Source organism: Mytilus californianus, unplaced genomic scaffold (genome assembly GCF_021869535.1).
Source record: "Mytilus californianus isolate M0D057914Y unplaced genomic scaffold, xbMytCali1.0.p SCAF_47, whole genome shotgun sequence".
NCBI classification, from domain to species: Eukaryota; Metazoa; Mollusca; class Bivalvia; order Mytilida; family Mytilidae; genus Mytilus; species Mytilus californianus.
The window spans coordinates 987419-1008262 of NW_026262698.1; the positions used below are offsets into that span (position 1 = coordinate 987419).

The 20844-nt window shown below is 31.4% G+C and overlaps 1 protein-coding gene across 1 annotated transcript; it reads right to left on the bottom strand.

Moving 5' to 3' along the window:
• Positions 1 to 744: 744 nt before the first annotated feature.
• Positions 745 to 20597, bottom strand: LOC127700054 (uncharacterized). Its single transcript, XM_052203508.1, has 4 exons — positions 20529 to 20597; positions 17883 to 18047; positions 14755 to 14852; positions 745 to 8072 (listed from the first exon to the last, which is right to left on the bottom strand). Exons 2-4 carry the CDS (start codon positions 18003 to 18005, stop codon positions 7049 to 7051), a joined length of 1245 nt encoding a protein of 414 aa, XP_052059468.1. The 5' UTR covers positions 18006 to 18047; positions 20529 to 20597; the 3' UTR covers positions 745 to 7048.
• Positions 20598 to 20844: the final 247 nt, after the last annotated feature.

Genomic DNA, 20844 nt, shown 5'->3' on the forward strand with positions numbered 1-20844 from the left:
GTGGATAGGTTTTGTTGGACTGGCCAAGTAATTCAATAGAATTTTGTAAAATATAACAGATGACAAATGACTGGCACACAGTGCTAGAAGTAGATCACATTGGCTATTATGACCAGGTGACCTAAGAAAGAGATAACTCATTCATACTAGTACTAGTTTTTAGTATGGACTGGTACCCATAAAGAAACAAAATATGACTATCTGACTAGGATCCAATAGACATCTTATAAACTGTCTCCCAGACACTTAAAAAACAAAACAGTTGCATCAACAGTACACAAATGGAAAGAGGGTACAAGACTGGAGTAATGCTCCTATTTGTCATCTTTTTTTCTTCATTTCATCTGAATGGAAAGCTAGTAATTTACAGAAAAAAAAATCATTTTGTATTCTTACATTGATTAATTGGTGTTTAACGCCACTTTCAGCACTATTGTGCTATTCCATGGCAGTCAGTTTATATCGGTGGAGAGAGCGTGAGTGCAGGGGCGAGAACCATAAACCTTTGGTAGGAAAACTGACAATCCTAGTCAATTAAGCACACCTGCCAAGAGTTTCAGATAAGTAAAAATAATCAATGAAAAAATTAATGACAGCAGCAAAATGTAAAAGATGGCAATTGTTATTCATGTCTTCTGAAGTTGCCTTTTCCATCTTGAACAGCATTTTCAATATCTTATAGTCAGCTTTCTACAATGAGTTGGTTATTTCGAATTCATGTATACCATGTAAAGAAAACAATAGTGAAGATATATCTTTTATTGGAAGCCTCATGAGATGAAAACAGGTTTTATATAGAAATAACAAAACAAAAATGGAATGTGAAATATAAACAACGAAATACCTAGTGTAACTAAAATCATATACATTGTAATGCATAAAATAAAACAGTTTGATGAAACAGACAAATTTTGATAGTAAAACTACTAAAATAGGCTATTCATGATAAATTAAAGATAAAATGTTAGAACATGATATAAATATACTCAATCAAGAACAGATATGCAAAATTATTATATAGAAAGATGTTTAAATGAGGTATTGTTAAAAATAAAGGGAGATAACATGTCTTTAACAACAGTTACTTTCCTTGCACTTTAAGGTGAATTTGTTCATTGCTTAACATATAATACAAAGCGTATTAAATTTTTTTATATTCTAGGCTATATAATAGTTCTAACTACTTGAGCAAAAGTCAAGGTATCCACGAAAATTTGGTTTCCTTCTTGGTCTGTATAAACAACCATTTGTTCATACAATGATCTTTTCTGTGGTTGATAAAAACTGAGGGTTGTTATAGTTTATTGGCAATCATTTTAATTTAAAAACAAGCATAAACACTAAAATGCTTCGCCTGCTTTACTGACCATTGATTTTTATGTTGAAAGTCTTAAAGATAAAGGGTTTAACTAAAAGTATCACATAAACTTGTTCATCATATATTTTTCAATGCATTTAATAAATTAATAAATCAAATCTATTAATAATATTTTAATATTCTTATTGGAAAGATTTCATGCGCATCTTGATATCATGTCATCACAATAACTCATAAAATGAATAATATGAATAAAAATAAATATATCTTTAAATAATTAAAAAAAAATAATAGTACACAACCATTTTATAAGTTAGTAAAAGTAGATATAAATTTTTCACACATACTTTCTATGATTATGGATACAAATGAAACATCTGAAAAGACAATCTTTGAAACAAATAATGTTTCCAGTACATGGATATATATAAAGACTGTTATTTCTCTAAAAATTGATACATGTCCCCTCTTTCATCAATTGAATTTCCAACTTGTGGAGCACTCTTAAAAAAAATATTCTATCTATCTGAGATCACTTGATTATCCTTAAATAATCTTTGAAGACACTGTTTTGCAGGGTTAATTACAAATGTAATAAAGTTAGTTAGATACTATAGACATTCCAGAAAACCCTGAAAGTATTTGATGATCTTAATCATTCAAGTGCTTATTGCTACACAGTAATATTACTGAGTTGAAGCATCAAAATCATGAAAAATATCTATAAAAACCTATAACGTACAATCTTACAAAACTGGACATGAATGAAAATTCTTAACAAATCAACTTTCAACAATATAAACATTGCACTTTCAGTGTTAATGATAGGAGCCGCACACAACCTTTCCACAATAAATCTGCATTTAGTTGAATGCAGAAAATAAATGTGAATTGAGAAAGCTGATGGAATAGACCACTTTCTAGTTCCTTGCATTTCCATCAAAAACTTTGATTTTAGTGAACATCATTCGTGCGTTTAGGGCATTGTAACTTCCTTCCCATGTTGAGCGAGCGATTGAAAAAAATATGATGCTATAATGCACAAATTATTCAGCAAATTAAATTCTTATAATTGATAATCAGCACTGCTGTCATTAGGTAATTGTTATTAAGTACCTACGGAATAAACATTATTTCTAGTTTATTCTACATAATGATGATTACGAAGACGCTTTATGAACTTTAATAGTGCAGGGATACAGGATGTCCCCTCTATCGAGTAAATGACGTCATAAAGGCGCACATAATTGACGAACTTTTCCAGTGAAGGACAAAACTCGAAAGTGGTCTATTGAAAGTTTATCTATTTCTAAGATGATTTGACTGTTGTACTAAAATGGGTGATGTTTAAAACTGTTAAAAGCATTTATATTCGTTGTGATTTAGTACACGTGTATCCAAAAATTCAATTTCTGTTATAACTTATAAAAGCAATACTGCAGCACCTTTAAACAATAATTACTATGTACACACTGAATGAAGACAAATAATAATTACAGTTTCAAATAATCACATTAAAGTTCAAATTTTTCCCAAATCTGGCCAAATTTTTGAACATATTTGAACTTCATATTACAATTACAAATGCATTTTAGACTTATATGTTGAGTTATTGTTTCTTTTATATAGCCCAGTGGAGGATCCTGGTTTTTTTCTCTCTCAGTGATTTTACCTCCCCCACAAACACACAGGGTTCTTACTAATGATTTTTGAAGGCGAGTCCAGGGATTCGTCATTTTTGGCTATGGTGAGTTGAACAGTGAGAAGATGAAATTTTATTGCTATATAATTCATTATTTCAGTCCCAGTAAAAAAAATATAGCAAGGAGATGATATCAAGTTATTTTTAAAGTTTTGTTATATATTGATGATATATGTTCTCAGTTGATACAACATTTTACAATCTTAATGCATCTATGGACTCCCCAGTTTTGAAAATGATGAGTCCAGGACTCATGGACTTGTCTTAGTGAGAACCATGCACACATACACACTGGATTCACCACCCTAGCACTTGTTATCTTAATATATAAAACTGAAATATTAATACAAATATGTGTACATGTACTACACAAACATAATTGTAAAGACTGCTCTACTGTTAAATGCTTGTTAACTAAATTAAACTTATTTACATTAATGAAAATATGCAATGATTCTGGAATGTATTTTCAAATATGTCATTGGATCGTTTATTTCCATAAACTTTTAAAATTACAGATAAACCATGAATGACAATGATCAGCAATGCACCTTAAAATAAAATTCACAAGTGTTTCAAAAACAAGTGCAGATTTAACCAAAATATATATTCTCATTCAGATCAAGTTGAGAAATTTGCCAAATCACAAAAAATTTTGTTTGAATCATTATGGACAAAATCAGGGTTAGTTGACACCTCCCAGACCTAATCAAGAATATTGATGCTAACCAAATAAGGTCCATGACTTGTGAAGATGAGGGTAAGAACAGCTGACATGTGATTGGTGGAAACTTCATTGCATAAGTTATTACTGACTGTTTGGGGTTGCTCGGTCTCTACTAAAAGTTGTATGACAATAATCACTTTAGGCACCCCCACCCAACCTCAAGTTTTAATCAAAGTGATTGTAAGCGCTGAAAGTTAAATATTTTGTTCATTTTGCAATATGAACATTAAATTGAATTTCATACTATATTAAGAAATAGAACACATTTAGATAATATTTTTTAATTGGCATAATCTTCCTTTGTCCATAATTGTAGTTGAATCTATTTTTAGAACAGATAGATTTATACACCATACACAACTTATGTAATTTCTTGTCTATTATGGTTATACACATATACAAATTATTTTGAAATCTGAGAACACTTTATTTATAAATTGCTTCACATGGGTGTGGCTACACTGGCTAGTATCCAAAGAAAGTTAAACTCATTGCACTATGAAAGATAGAGATGAGGCCTGGAAAATATAGCTATGAAGCCAATGACAAAGGGTTTTGATTGCATTTCATGCAATTGTTTCCCCCAAAAAATGAAAAGCACTGATCAAAATAATAATCAATAAAATAAGATAATTATATGTTTATACAAAGTTCCAACTGCCGAGTTCTGGATTAGCATATATTTTCGGGGGTTTTATATATGCAAATAATATACATAAATTTTTCAACAGATTACATCTTTACATTTTGAGCTATTAATACTGTCTGATATATATATATGATAGAACAAATGTATTATAAAAAAAAATATAAAAATACTTATTGATATTAAAATTGTTTTCTCCAAATCTGGTTTTGTTCAAGTTGTCATATTTACAAATAATTTATGGTATAAACACAATCAATTAATATTCAGCAACAGTAGGAATCACTTTCACATATTTTCTATCGTATAAGTGCACAATTTCAACAATCATTTTTGACAAAATCACAATTCAAATATGGAACTGGCTTAGGTGAAAATGATATGTATACATGTATATGGTATAATACGCATAACTAATAATATTTCTTATTTATATATTAAACTGTTAAGGGAATTACTGAAAAAAACAGATTTTTAAATAATCTAATCAAGTAACATTTCTATAATTTTTAGATCACCACTAGATGAATAAGTGTCTATAGCTATGTAGAGAAAAAATAACTTCTTGGGGTTAGCTGAAAAAAAGAAGTACTAGAGGAGGAGATTCTTTAGCACAGAATGATCAAATACCACTCATAAATGAGATTTTTAATTCAAGTTCCATAAAATAGTATAGGTTTTCATTTTTTTAAATAAATATGTTTACTTATTTTTATCTATTGTATAATTCATGAAAATTCAAAACATCTTGGAAACAATGTGAGATCAGTGATTTTGAAAAAAATGTGCCATTCATCTAAGTCATCTAAGAGGTTTGAGACTTGAAATGCATATTAGTTTGCAATAATTCTAGATAAAGTGTTATTGAAAATGTGACAAAGTCTCAAGTAATTCCCCTGACTTTATCAATTCAATTAATATTAAGTAAATTTAAAAATACAGGCAAAATATGTCAGTATTTCAAAAGAATCAATAAATTAAGAATACAATAACAAATTTGATATGCAAAAGTACCATTAACAGCCTACACTGTTTAAATTTATATGTAGCTTTACAATGCTGTAACCAGATAAAAAATATAAAAGTTAAAAAAGCACCAAGTACATTTAGTTAATTTTATAAACACTGAGTTTTTGGCTTAGCTTTCAGCTAGAATAGCACTATGTTCGGTGAAAGATAATACTGGTTTATTTTAAACAAATATGCATTTTAAAAAAGGAGCGTATACTTATTATCAAATCACATGCTTTTAAATATGATACATAAAATGTTGAAAAAAATACTATCTAGTTGGGATTATTATTCTACAGATCCAATATATATTTCTTTTCTGATAATTTAATTTCCTTCCAAATTTGTGAAGTTGTAAAAACAATTACTTGGCTGCATTGCTGGTTTCCAGCAGATAGGATTAACCCCTCCTTTAGTTCTCTCTAGGAACAACAATTGAACTTGAAGATGGGGAAGGTTGGTTTGAAAGGTGCAAACAATGCATTGACAAAACCTTCTATCACAAATACAGTACTGATTATAAATGAGTAATCTCCTTTAAACAAGGTCTACGACCTTAATTCTAGCTTTCACCATTATTAAAGTAATATAATTATAACCATATTTAGCCACATAGATATGCAAATGAGAAAATTGTTAGTAAACTTTCTAATAAAAGTTGGAATAAATGATTATTATGAAAAAGAATACAACGAGACATTAATTATGCAAGCTCCCATTTCCACTTTTAGCTTTCCTAATGCCATATAAAAAAGTAATATGATGTAAATGTTATTACCCTTAAAATCTTGCTCTTTGGAAAAAGCATACCGAAAATGTAATTGTTACATTTAACAAACTTATTTTTTCATGCTAATCACACCATTGTATTTTGTGACATGTGACATCTACTGTAGATCCATAACAATATAATAGAACTATGATAAAGGTTGAGTCAATACATCAATTAAACTTTGCTTTCTTTACAATATGTGATAAAATCATATTGAATCAATCTCAACTACCAGTAAACCATGATTTAAAATACCATTGAAAAATTCATCAACTGGTAAACACTCAAACAAAATCTGGATTGCATTCTTGGTCATTCATTCTCATGCTAAGATTGAAAAATGTTCTATCATCTCAGCTTTTTGATGGGTACATGAAGATATGGACAGAGATATTACTATTTTTCCCAGCTCCAGGGTTAGACAGTGTACAACCACCTTTCCAATGATTTCAACTCCGATTTCAACACTGAATGAATGAGAATCGTTGGCAAGAATGCATTACTTGGATATCTCAGGTTTTTGACGTTTCCCCTTATTGAACTTCTGTCCGTGTTAGATTTGTAATGTCCTTAACATGAACTGACAGAACATCAATACATCATTATAAAATCTGAAGGATTGTGGGTAATTTCATTGTTCATAAACAAAAATGAAGATAACGGTAACCCTATACCATTGGTTCGATGTTCTTTGATTAGAAATTAAAACCTTGTTAACCAATCACAATGGGTTAATTTTATGTACTCTTTTGAAAAAATTACCATGAATGCATCAAATTTTGAAACAATCAGATCCTCAATTTTCAATGGCATTTTTAAACCTGGTGTAATATACATTTCATCATTTACAAATATTCATAAAAGCAAATGAATCAAAACTGTGTATTAGAAAATCTTTTGCCATCAGATCCTACTCCACTTCCATTTGAGCGATTTGATGGTGATCTTGGAAGAAAGTCTGGAGGTATGTTACTTTCCAAATAATCATCATCAAATTTCATCACTTTTAATTTTTTCAGATTTGTCTGATGCTGTGCAGTCAGCTTACGATTTACGTCTTCTGGAAGTTTCCAGCTTGTTACACCAGCCTCATTTTGAAAGAATACTCTACCATAAGTGGCAGCATCTTTACTACGATGTACTGTCCAACCCAGCGGTAAATCAGACATGTCTCTTGGAATTCCACAGTCACATCTTTCACTGTCACGTATGACTTTTTTCAGTTCTTCTTTTATACTTTTATCAACGTTTCTCGCTTCAGAATAATATGGGTTTCCGTCACTTTGGGGAATTAGAGGAATTGGTGGCGGAGGACGTTTAGCAATGTCATCAGTTGGTGAAGGTAGAGTAGTTTGAGACGGCAGCCGTGGAAATGATTCACCACTTGGTCCTAATGTCCAGTTAGAATGGAATGACCCATCTTTATTAATACTATTACTCGATGCACCTTTAGGAATTGGTATAGGTCCACTATGGGGGCTATTGCCATGAAAAAGAGGAGTACCCGAACTCACAGAACCTTGATCAGTAAATACAGACATCTGACTACTAAAACTTTCTTGACTTCCTCTCCGTACATGATTTCTTTCAGGCAAAGGCGGTTTCTCATCATTCACGCCTACACATGCTGAACGTCCCCCACCAGAACCCTGACTATTAATTGTGTGGTAAGAACCACCTGAAGACGATCCACTAGGACGATAATTGGCTGGTGTAAGTGGATAAAGAAAACGCACATGGGTGACTTTCTGCAAGTTTTTCACATCATGATCATAGTAGTACCTAATGAGTTCATCCACACTGTCAAACTTCTTTTCTTTTACAAGGTAATACTTTTTTAGAGCACCTGTTCCTTCTATGACAATGTTTGTATGTCTCACTGTTTTATCTGCCACTCTGAAAGGAAATCAAAAATTAAAATTAGTGATTTCCTGCTTGTTTGGTTTTTTTTAGCGTTCAACGCCACTTTCAATGAGAATGAGACTCATCATGAAATGTGTACTTACCCCGAGTAACACGACCGGTTAAAATAATGAAGCAGGATCTCTGCTTACCCTTCTGGAACACCAGAGATCACCCCTATTCTTTTGGTGGGGTTCGTTTTTGCTTAGCTTTCAGGTTCCTTTGTAGTGTTTTGTGAACTTGCTTGCTTTTAGTTTTATTTTTTGCCATGGTATTAATTGTTTTAAGGTTTTGAATGTCCCCTTGGTATCTTTTGCCTCTTTTTTTCCCACCCACTTATCAATCCTTGTCAATTAAGATGGGAGTCACACACACATCTCCACAAGCAGGGTTTGACTTAAACTTCAGTGTTGACATGCCAGTGATTACTGTACATGAACTACTTAAACGACTTAGCCACTAGGTCCCAAGTAATTCTATGTTAAAAGTATTTGATGTGTCCGGTCTCTTTTTAGATGCAGAGTGTTATAATTAACCTTCCCTTGTTATCTATAGAAAACTTATCAACTTGCTAAAACAGGTCTAATTTTTTTCTGTTTGGCCTTATAGAAATTTGAAACCAGGAGATCATCTTAGAAAATGGGGAACCAGGAATTAATTATCCAAGGTACATGTAGATGAACACCTTGAAACAAGACAATTTAAATACTGTTTGTATGTATGTATTAATAGGGAATACCTATATATATATTCATTTCCTTGTAACAATTTTGTTTTGACATACAAAATAGCTTTTTAATGACTATTTATCTATAGTATTTCAAAGTATCAACAATGGATAGGTTTTTTTATCAACCATTTTAAAACAAATAATACATATTATGTTTTCATGTTTGATACTCATAATAAATTGAACATATCTTTCAGATATTGATGTATTGTTTTTTTTTAAATAAATTTAAATATTTGACAAGGGTGCAATCACAATAATCAAAATCTCCCTCTTTAGACAGATATATTATACATGTACTAAAGCAGACACAGGGATCAAATTAAGGATGTTCGCTCCTCTTGTTTTTGAATTTTTGCCACATATTTGGAATCCTCTGGTTTCATCCATGTAGTGCCTATAAAAATTTTGCCCACTAACCCCTACTTTTCTCTCCATAATTCAATTACATATAGTTGAAAATGTCATCTTTGAAAATCTCATAAAATCCTTGTTATTTTTTTATCATTTTTGAAAGAAATAAATGTGGATAGTGTCCACATGTGGACACAGATGATGCCCCCGCTTGAATATCATATAGTTATAAAGGGACATAACTGAAGAACAGTGAAAGTGATGCTACCCAAATTTGAACTTGATCTGAGTTTTGTGGTAATAAGCATTGTGTGTAAGTCTTATAACATTTGGTTGAGGCTAACTTAAGCAGAGAGCAGACACTAAAAATTCAGCAATTTTTCTATTTGTAAACACGCATAACTCTAGAACGGTTGTGTATAAGTTTTATAACATTTGGTTGAGACAAACTAAAAAATTCAGCAATTTTTTGTTTATAAAGGGACATAACTCAAGAATGGTAAAAGTGTCGCCAACAAATTTCGTACTTAATCTGTATTATGTAGTAATAAGCATTGTGTATAAGTTTCATAACATTTGGTTGAGGTAAACTAAAGTAAGAAAACGAAAACAAAAAATTTGTACTTGATCTTAGTTTTGTGGTAATGAATATTGTGTATAGGTTTCATAATGTTTGGTTGGGGCAAACTTAAGTTACAGAATGGAAACTAAATATTTGGAAATCTTTCGATTTACAAAGGGGTATAACTCAATAATGGTTAAAGTGACACTACCCAAATTCAACTTGATCTGTGTTTTATCAGTGAAAGTCAAAATTAAACATTGCATGGAATAAAGCATTGATTGTAGTTGATTCAACTATAATCATGGACAAAGGAAGATCACTCCAATTTTAAAAATTACTTGATATTTAGAAGAAAATAAAAATTTTGCAATTTTTCCATTTATAAAGGGGCATAACTCTAGAACGGTTAAAGTGACACCCCCAAAATTCAAACTTGATCTGTGTTTTGTGGTAATAAGCATTGTGTATGAGTTTCATAACATTTGGTTTAGGCAAACTTAAGTTAGAGAATGGAAACAAAAAATTTTGCAATTTTTACATTTATAAAGGGGCATAACTCTAGAACGGTTAAAGTGACTCCACAAAAATTCAAAATTGATCTGTGTTTTATGGTAATAAGCATTGTGTATAAGTTTCATATCATTTGGTTGAGGCAAACTGAAGTTAGAGAACGGAAACCAATTTTGGGAAGTACGTACGTACGTACAGACGGACAAGGGTAAAACTTAATGCCCCCACCGCTACGGCGGGGGCATAAAAAGGTGCCAATGTTAAATGTATGAAAAATCTAGAGAGAATTATTTCCCGCCAAATTTTCAATGGCTTATATCTCAAAAACAAGCACACTGACCCTTAATTTTTTTCTGCTTTTTTAATTTCTTTATCTATATACTATCAACTTATAACAGTCTTATAAAAAGCTTGTTATTTTGAAATAGAGTAGCGAACATCCTTAAGCAATCTCATATTTTTGTTCATGTTAGTTGTAAAAAATTCAATCTAGCAAATGCAATCATTATAATAAATTCTAATCTAGATGTTATATTCTTCCTGTTTCAATTTACAAAAGTAATGAAAGAAACCTGTGTTAATAAATAAGTAAACTGAACAAGACATGCAACAAGATAATTTACTAAATATATGCTAATTTGAAATCCTGGTATTGAAATATTGAGGAAGATAGGTTGTTTATGATTAAAAACGTTTCTTCCCTATTCATTCATACACACTGTATATAAAGATACAATCATTGGTATGCAAGAAATGAAGTATGTCAATGGGAACTTTAAACTATCGGTTAAATAGTTTCGTTGAATAGATGATCTTTCATAAAATAATGATTTATTTTTTTCAAACATTTAAATAGGAGGAAAATATCTGTTTTAGATTTATATGTGATTATTCTATTCAAATATCAAATATTTGATCCCTTTGTCTAAATTATAGAATGAAGATGTAATGTTTAACTAGTATTCATCTCTGATATGAATCTTTTTTGTCAGGAAAGAGATAACCTTTAAATATTTTACAAACCATTTATTTTATGATGTTATATCCTAGACAACTACCATTCATACAAGGAGATCAATTAAAAGTAGGTCAGTCTTAAATGGCCAGGTTGGACAGTATTTGCCTTAATTAATGGAGAATAATGTACAAGGTAGTTGAAATTATGCTGTGAAGAAGAATTTATTTAGCCTTTAGCCAGATGAAAAACATCAGTTAGAGTGCTGTTACTTTCATATATATATGGTTATTTAAGTTTGCAAGTGTGGAAAATAAGAAAAAATCTACAAACAATTCCAAAATGGAAAAGTTATGTGCACAAACAAATTGCGTTCTTTGTTTAATATTGTAAGGTTGGTAGTTTGTTTAAAATTTTTGTGGAAAAACGACTAGTTCCAAGCATGGGAAATAGAGAAGATCTGCAGGACTTCAATATGTGCAATCTTTTTGTAAGTTTCAAGGATCTTGGTTGAAATCTGTAGGAGGAATTGATTATACAAAATATGTACCTACTCCCCCCCCCCCCCCCCCCCCCCCTCCCCAACTCAACTGCCCAACATCACCAAACTACAAAAATAACTTTTACTTTTACTCAGTCTCATAAGATTTCTCTGTGAAAAATCACCATGGAGAGTGATTTTTAACTGAATCACCTCGAGTGTTCTGTAGCTTCTTTTATCCTGGCAACTCAATAGAAGAGAAAAAGCCACCTAATTTCATTTTTGACAGAGGAAGTTTGAACCTTAGTTCCAACCAAGGTCCTCCAACAAGTACTTTTAAAAGTAGGTATGACGGACATATCATTTCCATCACATGTGAAACAAATATTGATGTATATAGTAAGGACATTTTAATTTACCACCTTGTTGATTTAGTTTAAAGAACTTTTTAGGAAGAAATGAAATACTGGTTAACCTCAAATGAGTTGTCATAAAGGGTGATATCTACCAAAATATTTCTATCTGTTTGGACAAAAAGTTCAGTAAAAGACCAAAATTTTCAACTTTGACCCTACAAATGAACAATCCAATCTGATTCAGGGTATAACATCTAACATTTAGAGGAACATTACTATTATATAACATGTATAAAAGGTAAAGTTAACAGAATCAAAAGTTTTAACATGTATATGACTTGATTGTCTACTAGAGACTGTCCAGAGTAGATATTAAATTTTATCTCCTTGACCTTATAGTTGTTCCCTGCCAACACTGTTGAATAAAACTACACTGTTGAATAAACCTATCAAGTATGACAAAAAAAAAAACATTCACAGATTTCAAGGAGGAAAATAATTTCTTTAACCAGTGGTACCTATTAAATTATACCTTGTCCATCGGATTTCTTATGATTAAGAAATGCCAGGCTTTAGAATATTTATAAAGTGCCTAGAAAATCAACCTAACAATGTTAGAGTAGATTTGATTCTTTACTTCCTCCCCAAGCGGGGCTGGAACCTGTACTTTTCACTTCATACTTCTACGGCAACACCGCCTAGCATTACGCAGACGCCTTATCCCCTCCTCTAACTATAGCTGATAAAAATCAGCTTTCGTTTCGGGAGGTGTTACCTTCTCGTAGGAATTAAACAAGGACATCTAGACGCAATACACAAAGTATTTTAAGTGTACAGAAATGATCATCTACTCATCTCTTTAGTATAATTACAGGATGCTGTTCTATTTTTAGAAGCATACAATCACTGTAAATTTATATATATGTATGTCTGCCTATGTGTAGTGACAACTGTAAATTATACCTTGTCCATCGGATTTCTTATGATTAAGAAATGCCAGGCTTTAGAATATTTATAAAGTGCCTAGAAAATCAACCTAACAATGTTAGAGTAGATTTGATTCTTTACTTCCTCCCCAAGCGGGGCTGGAACCTGTACTTTTCACTTCATACTTCTACGGCAACACCGCCTAGCATTACGCAGACGCCTTATCCCCTCCTCTAACTATAGCTGATAAAAATCAGCTTTCGTTTCGGGAGGTGTTACCTTCTCGTAAGAATTAAACAAGGACATCTAGACGCAATACACAAAGTATTTTAAGTGTACAGAAATGATCATCTACTCATCTCTTATAAATATTCTAAAGCCTGGCATTTCTTAATCATAAGAAATCCGATGGACAAGGTATAATTTACAGTTGTCACTACACATAGGCAGACATACATATATATAAATTTACAGTGATTGTATGCTTCTAAAAATAGAACAGCATCCTGTAATTATACTAAAGAGATGAGTAGATGATCATTTCTGTACACTTAAAATACTTTGTGTATTGCGTCTAGATGTCCTTGTTTAATTCCTACGAGAAGGTAACACCTCCCGAAACGAAAGCTGATTTTTATCAGCTATAGTTAGAGGAGGGGATAAGGCGTCTGCGTAATGCTAGGCGGTGTTGCCGTAGAAGTATGAAGTGAAAAGTACAGGTTCCAGCCCCGCTTGGGGAGGAAGTAAAGAATCAAATCTACTCTAACATTGTTAGGTTGATTTTCTAGGCACTTTATATATATATATATATATATATATATATGAAAATTATCAATGGTCTTCTGCCTTTGGATATTCTTTGTGATTAAACTTGGTTATAAAGCTGGAAATGATTGTAAATTAAAGTAACAGTTATATATTGTTTTCTATTAACTTCTCACCATTAATCTCCACTACAGAGAACCAGTATTTATACCAGTTTACTTCCAAAGAAGGTAAATCAAATCAAATTCTGTTTTAGAAGTGATTTTAGAAAGTACTATAGCAACTAACTTTGTGATATCCTTCATTGGGGGGTCCTTCATTTCTTTATTCTTTTTTATGTAATTTTTCTCTATTATTTACCTGTTGTATCCATTGTTGTCTAATCTTTATACTTTAAAACCCCATTTTTCTCTAATCTTATTTTTTTTTCTTTCTACTTTAAAACCCCATTTTTCTCTTATCTTATTTTTTTTTCTTTCTACTATTTTCTTCTTTTTCCCCCAACCCTTTTATTCTGCACTTTATGCCCATTATTATGTATTTTGTAACACCAACCTCTCCCCCCCCCTTTTGACCCTCTTTACTACAGTAAAGATCATAATAAATACTTTAGAGGTATAGGGGGAAGGTTGAGATCTCAAAAAACATGTTTAACCCCGCCCAATTTTTGCGCCTGTCCCAAGTCAGGAGCCTCTGGCCTTTGTTAGTCTTGTATCATTTTTAATTCTAGTTTCTTGTGTATAATTTGGAGTTTAGTATGACGTCCATTATCACTGAACTAGTATACATATTTGTTTAGGGGCCAGCTGAAGGACGCCTCCGGGTGCGGGAGTTTCTCGCTGCATTGAAGACCCATTGGTGGCCTTCGGCTGTTGTCTGCTCTATGGTCGGGTTGTTGTCTCTTTGACACATTCCTTATTTCCATTCTCAATTTTATTTGCAAAAAAGTTCATTCAAATCGATAAATTTAATGACACAGCAGAGAGTAAGCATGCAGGTCATACATTAGAAATACAATATAACATGTACTTACACAACAGAAACTGTTAGCATAGATCTATTTTTAAAACTTGGTCTGACCAGAAAAACTCCTACTTTAGACTTTGATTTATGGAGCAAGTAGTCTGCAACCTAGAAAACAAACCATGTAAATGTATAGTGATTAAGGTAAAGAATACATGATTAGGCAATATTTTGGATTTTAATGAAATTTTGTTATTTTTTTATACATTTAACACTCAATGAAGTATGAACTACATCAGAAAACCAAGAAAATATATGTTACATAATAATTATATTATCACATTGTACTTCCAGAGATGAATGTACAATCTAATACTGTAAACCAACTTATTTTTGCTGATACTTTATTTTGTGTTTAGCCCATTATAGTCCAATTAGTGGCGATTTAAATTAAAGCTTTTCAAATTTACTTGATGTAGATCATATACAGGTAGTTAAATAAAGAAAAATTCAAGTTTTACATATTCGCTGGTATTAATAGTTGAATTATTTTTCTGCTTGCAAAAATCGCAAAAAAAAATAGATCTGCATTGAATGCACATATAAAGTGCCATAAATATGCATATTTTTCAATGGCAATTTATTGATAACATGACCAAATTTGAGTTTAAAAATGACATGGTATTGCTATGAACATTCCCATTGTGAAAATTGCATTTCAAACTTTATTTTCGTTTCTGTTATTTGATAGGGAGAACAAGGTGTCATAGTGGTAGACCAGTTGGAAATAAATTGCTTTGCCAAGCGCAGCTGGATACGACTGCAGAGGTCAAACCCTGAACAGTTGGGGCAAAAATGGACACAATATTCGTGTTTGATACAGGTCTGAATTTGGATTGAAATTACAGGCTCAGAGGAGTTGCGTTCTCAAGTTGACATTTTTATAGGGTAATAAATTAACTGTTGACACAGAGATATGTCTCACCTCTTGGCAGAAAATTTGAAAAAAAAAAATCTGATGGACAGCAATGTTGCTACAAAATGTAATTCATTCAAAATCGCTGGACCATGACATTAGTGACAGTGCCTTGAAATAGTTGTCAAACTGATATAAAATGATAGTAATGCAACTTTATAGAAAATCTCATTGATCTATCACAAGTAGTTCCTATCAAACTGACTTAAGCAGAAAACTTTTCATAAAAATTGATAATTAATTCTAAGTCACTGGACTATGACCTAGGGTGCAGGGCCCCGAAATAATCATCAAACGAATATGTACTAATAGTAATGCAAATTTATACAAAATATCATTGATCTATCAAAAGTAGTTTATATCAAACTAACTTAAGCAGAAAACTGAACAATTGTTGACGCATATGTCCCACTGACACCTCCAGAAAAGCAATACTTATGTCTCGCCTTCCGCAACTTTTGTCACAGGAAAAATACAAAAATAAAGCCAAAGTTCCAGAACTCAAATAAAAATAGTCAAATCAAAATGACAGTATAATATGGTCAACTACATACATGATATATGATTGCAAACAATCCTATGAGAGTTTTCTGTCAAATGGTGTCAGAGGAGTTGTATTCACAAAGTGTCATTGTGGTTAAAAAGTCTAAAAATGGTCTAAGACCCATCACTCCAGTAACAAGCATTCTGTGAGTATTGCCTGGCAATACATAGTCCCCTACCGGTTAAAAATTCAATTTACTGGAACGAAATTCTAACTTGATCTATAACTTATCATGGTGTAAACTATATAACAAATATCAAGTCAATATCTTCAAGAATGACAAAAAAAAATGTGGAAAATTGATTATTTTTGAGTGATCCAAGAACCATTACTCTGCACAAAATCATCAGAACTGAACAAAATTCGAACTTGATCTGTCACTTGTCATGATACCCATTATCAATCAATATCTTCAAGCATGATGAAAAAAGTGAGGAAAACTGATTATTTGAGTGAATTTTCTAAGTCCAAGGGACCATAACTTCTGCATAAAATCATTAGACCGGAACAAATTCGAATCTGATCTGTAACTTGTCATGATAAAACTATATACCAATCATCAAATCAATATCTTCAAGCATGACAAAAAAAAGTGCGTAAAACTGATTATTTGAGTGAATTTTCTAAGTTCAAGGACCATAACTCTGCACAAAATCGTCAAACCGGAACAAATTTCAAACTTGATCTATAACTTGTCATGATTAAACAATACACCAAATATCAAATCAATATCTTCAAGCACGAAAGAAAAATAAATGTGGAAAACTGATTTGCCCGGACTGACAGATGGATAGACAGACGGACAGAGTGCAAACCAAAAGTTCCCTTGGACTTCGTCAGTAAGGGACTAATAACAAAAAGACCACCATTGCATTTCCATTTCCTTTGGCTTTTAAGGTAGATCTGGTGTCTTTTCGGAGCATCCGCATGTTGCAAAAATACTTTTCTGATTTAAAAATATTTTAAGAAGTATCATTCAATGTACAACAAAACATCTAAAACTTGAAATTTAAAGAGTAAATAATAAAAAAAAAATTAGTGTTGTTATGTGTATTTAAAATTTTCAGAAAAAAATCCAATTACAATCAAGGGCATATAATTATATTGAATTTGATAGAAATTTGTGGTTTTTTTTAATTTTCCAAGAAAATAAGGCTCATGACCCCCTATTTATGTTTGATATTTCGTTAGTATTTATGAAAAGCAATTCTCTCATTGAATTTTAGTCGATAATGTTTCCTCAATAAGGAACCATCAAGTTTCCAAAATATAAGGTAAAAAATATATCTGTTTACAGTTACCTGACCGACCCTAATTTGAGCTCCTACCCGAAGTAATTTTATTTCCGCCATAAAGTGAAAAATAAACTGGACTGAAAAAAATAAAATGGAAATACCGACCTACCTACCCCCTTTTTTAATGATGTAACATTAAACAGACATATATATTTTTTTGGCCTAACCTATATAAAATGACTGATTTCTTTAATTTAAATGTATTTTATAGAGAAAATAAAGTCCTTGACCCCAGTTTTTATGTTGAAATCTTAAATATGTAAGCCCAGAAGTCTTTTAAAAAAGTTTAATAAAAATCTATCGTCAAACATTTAGACACACCAGCTACCTTAACAGGCAAAATTAAAATCTCCAATAAGTTCTATATTAAAAATGATTCATACCTCATCTGTATTGCTGAAATTGCTATAAAAGTAAGGAAGTTCTCTGCTTTCAATTGAGACAAGGCTACCATTGCTTGCCTCTGATGCAGGTAGCGGGCCGTTTGGAGTCTTCCCTCGTGGCATTTTTGTAGATATTCATTTATACAGTTATGCTTAATCTAAATTCTGCAAAACAGAGCATAAAATCATTTGCAGTTTATATTATAATTAAGATAAGTATCTTTTTTTAAGTTGCATGATCCTTCAATTTAAAAAAGAATATGTTCTTTTTTTATACTTGAATGGCTTTACTATAAAACATGTGTACATAGACTTTCTTTAAAAATAAAATCTTATCATCCAAATCTTCAGAAATGGATTACTATTGAATTGTTGTCATCCTGTACCCTTATTCACCAACTCTTTTTTCATATGCAGTGACTTTTACCATGACGTCTCTTTAGAAATTAGTCTATATTAATTGCATAGCACAAGTGTGAAGGGAAAAACTGTAATGAAAAAGAAATTTAACAAACCCGGAAGGAAGTTAGTATAAATTGATTTTGAAAGAAAATTTATAATCCACCAAAACATTTAAGAACTGTTATGACAAAGTTTCCTCAAACTTATGTGAAAATTGGTTATCAAGCTCACCAGAGCTCATGTTTTGATCCCCTCTTACAATGTAGACCAAAACAAATATGCTGACTTGAAATGAAATGGTATTTACGAGAAAACTTGTATAGAAGATTTTTGTGACTGGTTGACAATGCAAAAAAGAAATATTTTCTCTGTCCATCTAACAAAACAGGTAGAAAGCATAGGTTCCATTATAAAACTAATGTTAATACTTTAAAGGAAAATTCGATAGTCTATTTGCCAATTCCCTAATTGACCCTGTAATCACCTAGTTTCAATGACACTGAATGGTTAGCAGAAAGTGCAAATTAATTTGAGTGTACAGAAATGTGTGTAATCTTAAATTTTTTCAAATCTTTATATTACGTTTAATCTTTTGTTACTGGTCCAGTACCAATTACTGTCAGAAATTCACAGTTTTTCTAAATTATTTTTTAACAGTAATTCCTTTAGGACATACTTTTGTAACATATAACTGGCTACCAAAAGTTAGTTCTAGCACCATATATAGATATAAGAAGGTGTGGTATGAGTGCCAATGAGACAACTCTCCATCCAAGTCACAATTTGTAAAAGTAACCCATTACATGTATAGGTCAAAGAACTTCAAATCCTCTTACAACTACAGGTAATGTAAAGCGGGGTATTTGAGAGACAATTTTTGCAAGTATATATGAGGACCAATTACTGTCACTTCAGAATCTAGCTACTAAACTATAAAAAATTTCACTTACTCTAAACATTAGTTTCATATTTTGATATTCTATGGTAAGAAAAGAAGGTTGACTGTCAAATGAACCAAACATGAAGTCCTTCTGTCCAAAATTCTGAAGCTTTTCTTCCCTTGCTAATGTTAACTGATCACAAATTTATGTTACTTGAAATCAACAAATAACACTGTATTCAATAGGAGCAAAAAAGTTAATTTTCAAATTAAAATCCTTTTTTTAATTCTCATGAAAGAAATTTTTGTTCTAAAGTAAGCTTTGATATTACTTCGTCTGAAAATGGTAAGTTCTCTAAAATGGAAAATGTAATAAAGTGATGAAGCCATGCCCCCGCATCTGTATCTTCCCACAGTGTGTTAAAAACTTAGCATTTTCTTGTCTTAATCTGATCAAACAAAACATATTTTGTAAAAATTAAATGAAAGTTATTGTGTGCAGATAACAGCAGTCAGTGCCGTATTTACAAAATGTGTCTGTTATTGCATGAAATACAACATGTACAAGGTGATGATGATTAGAAACTGACGACAACTGGTTCTCGACCAGTAAGGTTAAAACTTTTTGAAATGAAAATTAATATTTCATCAAAAGTTGGTTAATACGCATATCACTTTCATCCTATCATAGTGGCATTGGCAGCTGAGCCCATTTTCCCTGGTTAAACACCAGTCTACCATTGGCAAATAGAAACAACTAGCGTTAAGTGTTTAAAAACAGAATCAAATTGGTAATTGGCAAATAGACTATTATAAACTATATATATATACATGTAATTGTAAGTTTATTTAATTATAGATGCTTTCTTCTGGTCATTTCCACATGTTTGTTATACTATGTTTGTTTATTTTGTCACATGTGTATAAGTTGTGACAACACAGTTTAGAATTCAAATGAATAGGTGTTGCATGCAAAGAGTGACAATATAATATTTATGGTTGAGCTGCATCAAATAATACATTTATATAACATGTTTCTTATTAAAATAAAAAATATATATTTCCAAAGCCTGTTATATAAAAACTGAAGGCAAGAATATCACAGTATTATACTTACACTTTTTCTTAGCCGTTTTCAAGGATAATAATATTATTAAAATTTTAAGGAATAACCTCAAAGGAAAGGGATTTTCCAAAATTAATCAATACATTATCTTACAATAACAAACAAGGTAGAACTTCGTTACAATACATGTAGTGGACAATTTCCCGTTTATTTAGACCCAGATGTCTTTTTAAACGAAAATATACAATCATCTCTTTTCAAATGTCTATATTTACTGCAATGTACTGTCTTATATTACCATGTTTTCTTACAAACTTGCTGATAATTTCCATCAACAACAGGTCAACGAAAGCAACCAACCCGGAAGTTTATAAATAATACGCATGACAAGCGGATGTTCGGAATGTCTCGAAATAACCAGTTTTACAGTTATATATCGTTGAAACATACTTAACGGTTAGTGTCGATATTTTTTTCGTGGATCTCAGCTGAGACATTGCCACAATCACCTGAATTTCTAACAATCAATGTTTTTTTGTACAGAAGATATTCATCATATATGACCCAATGCTAAAATATATTTACTGTGACCAGAAATCCATTACAAATCCCAA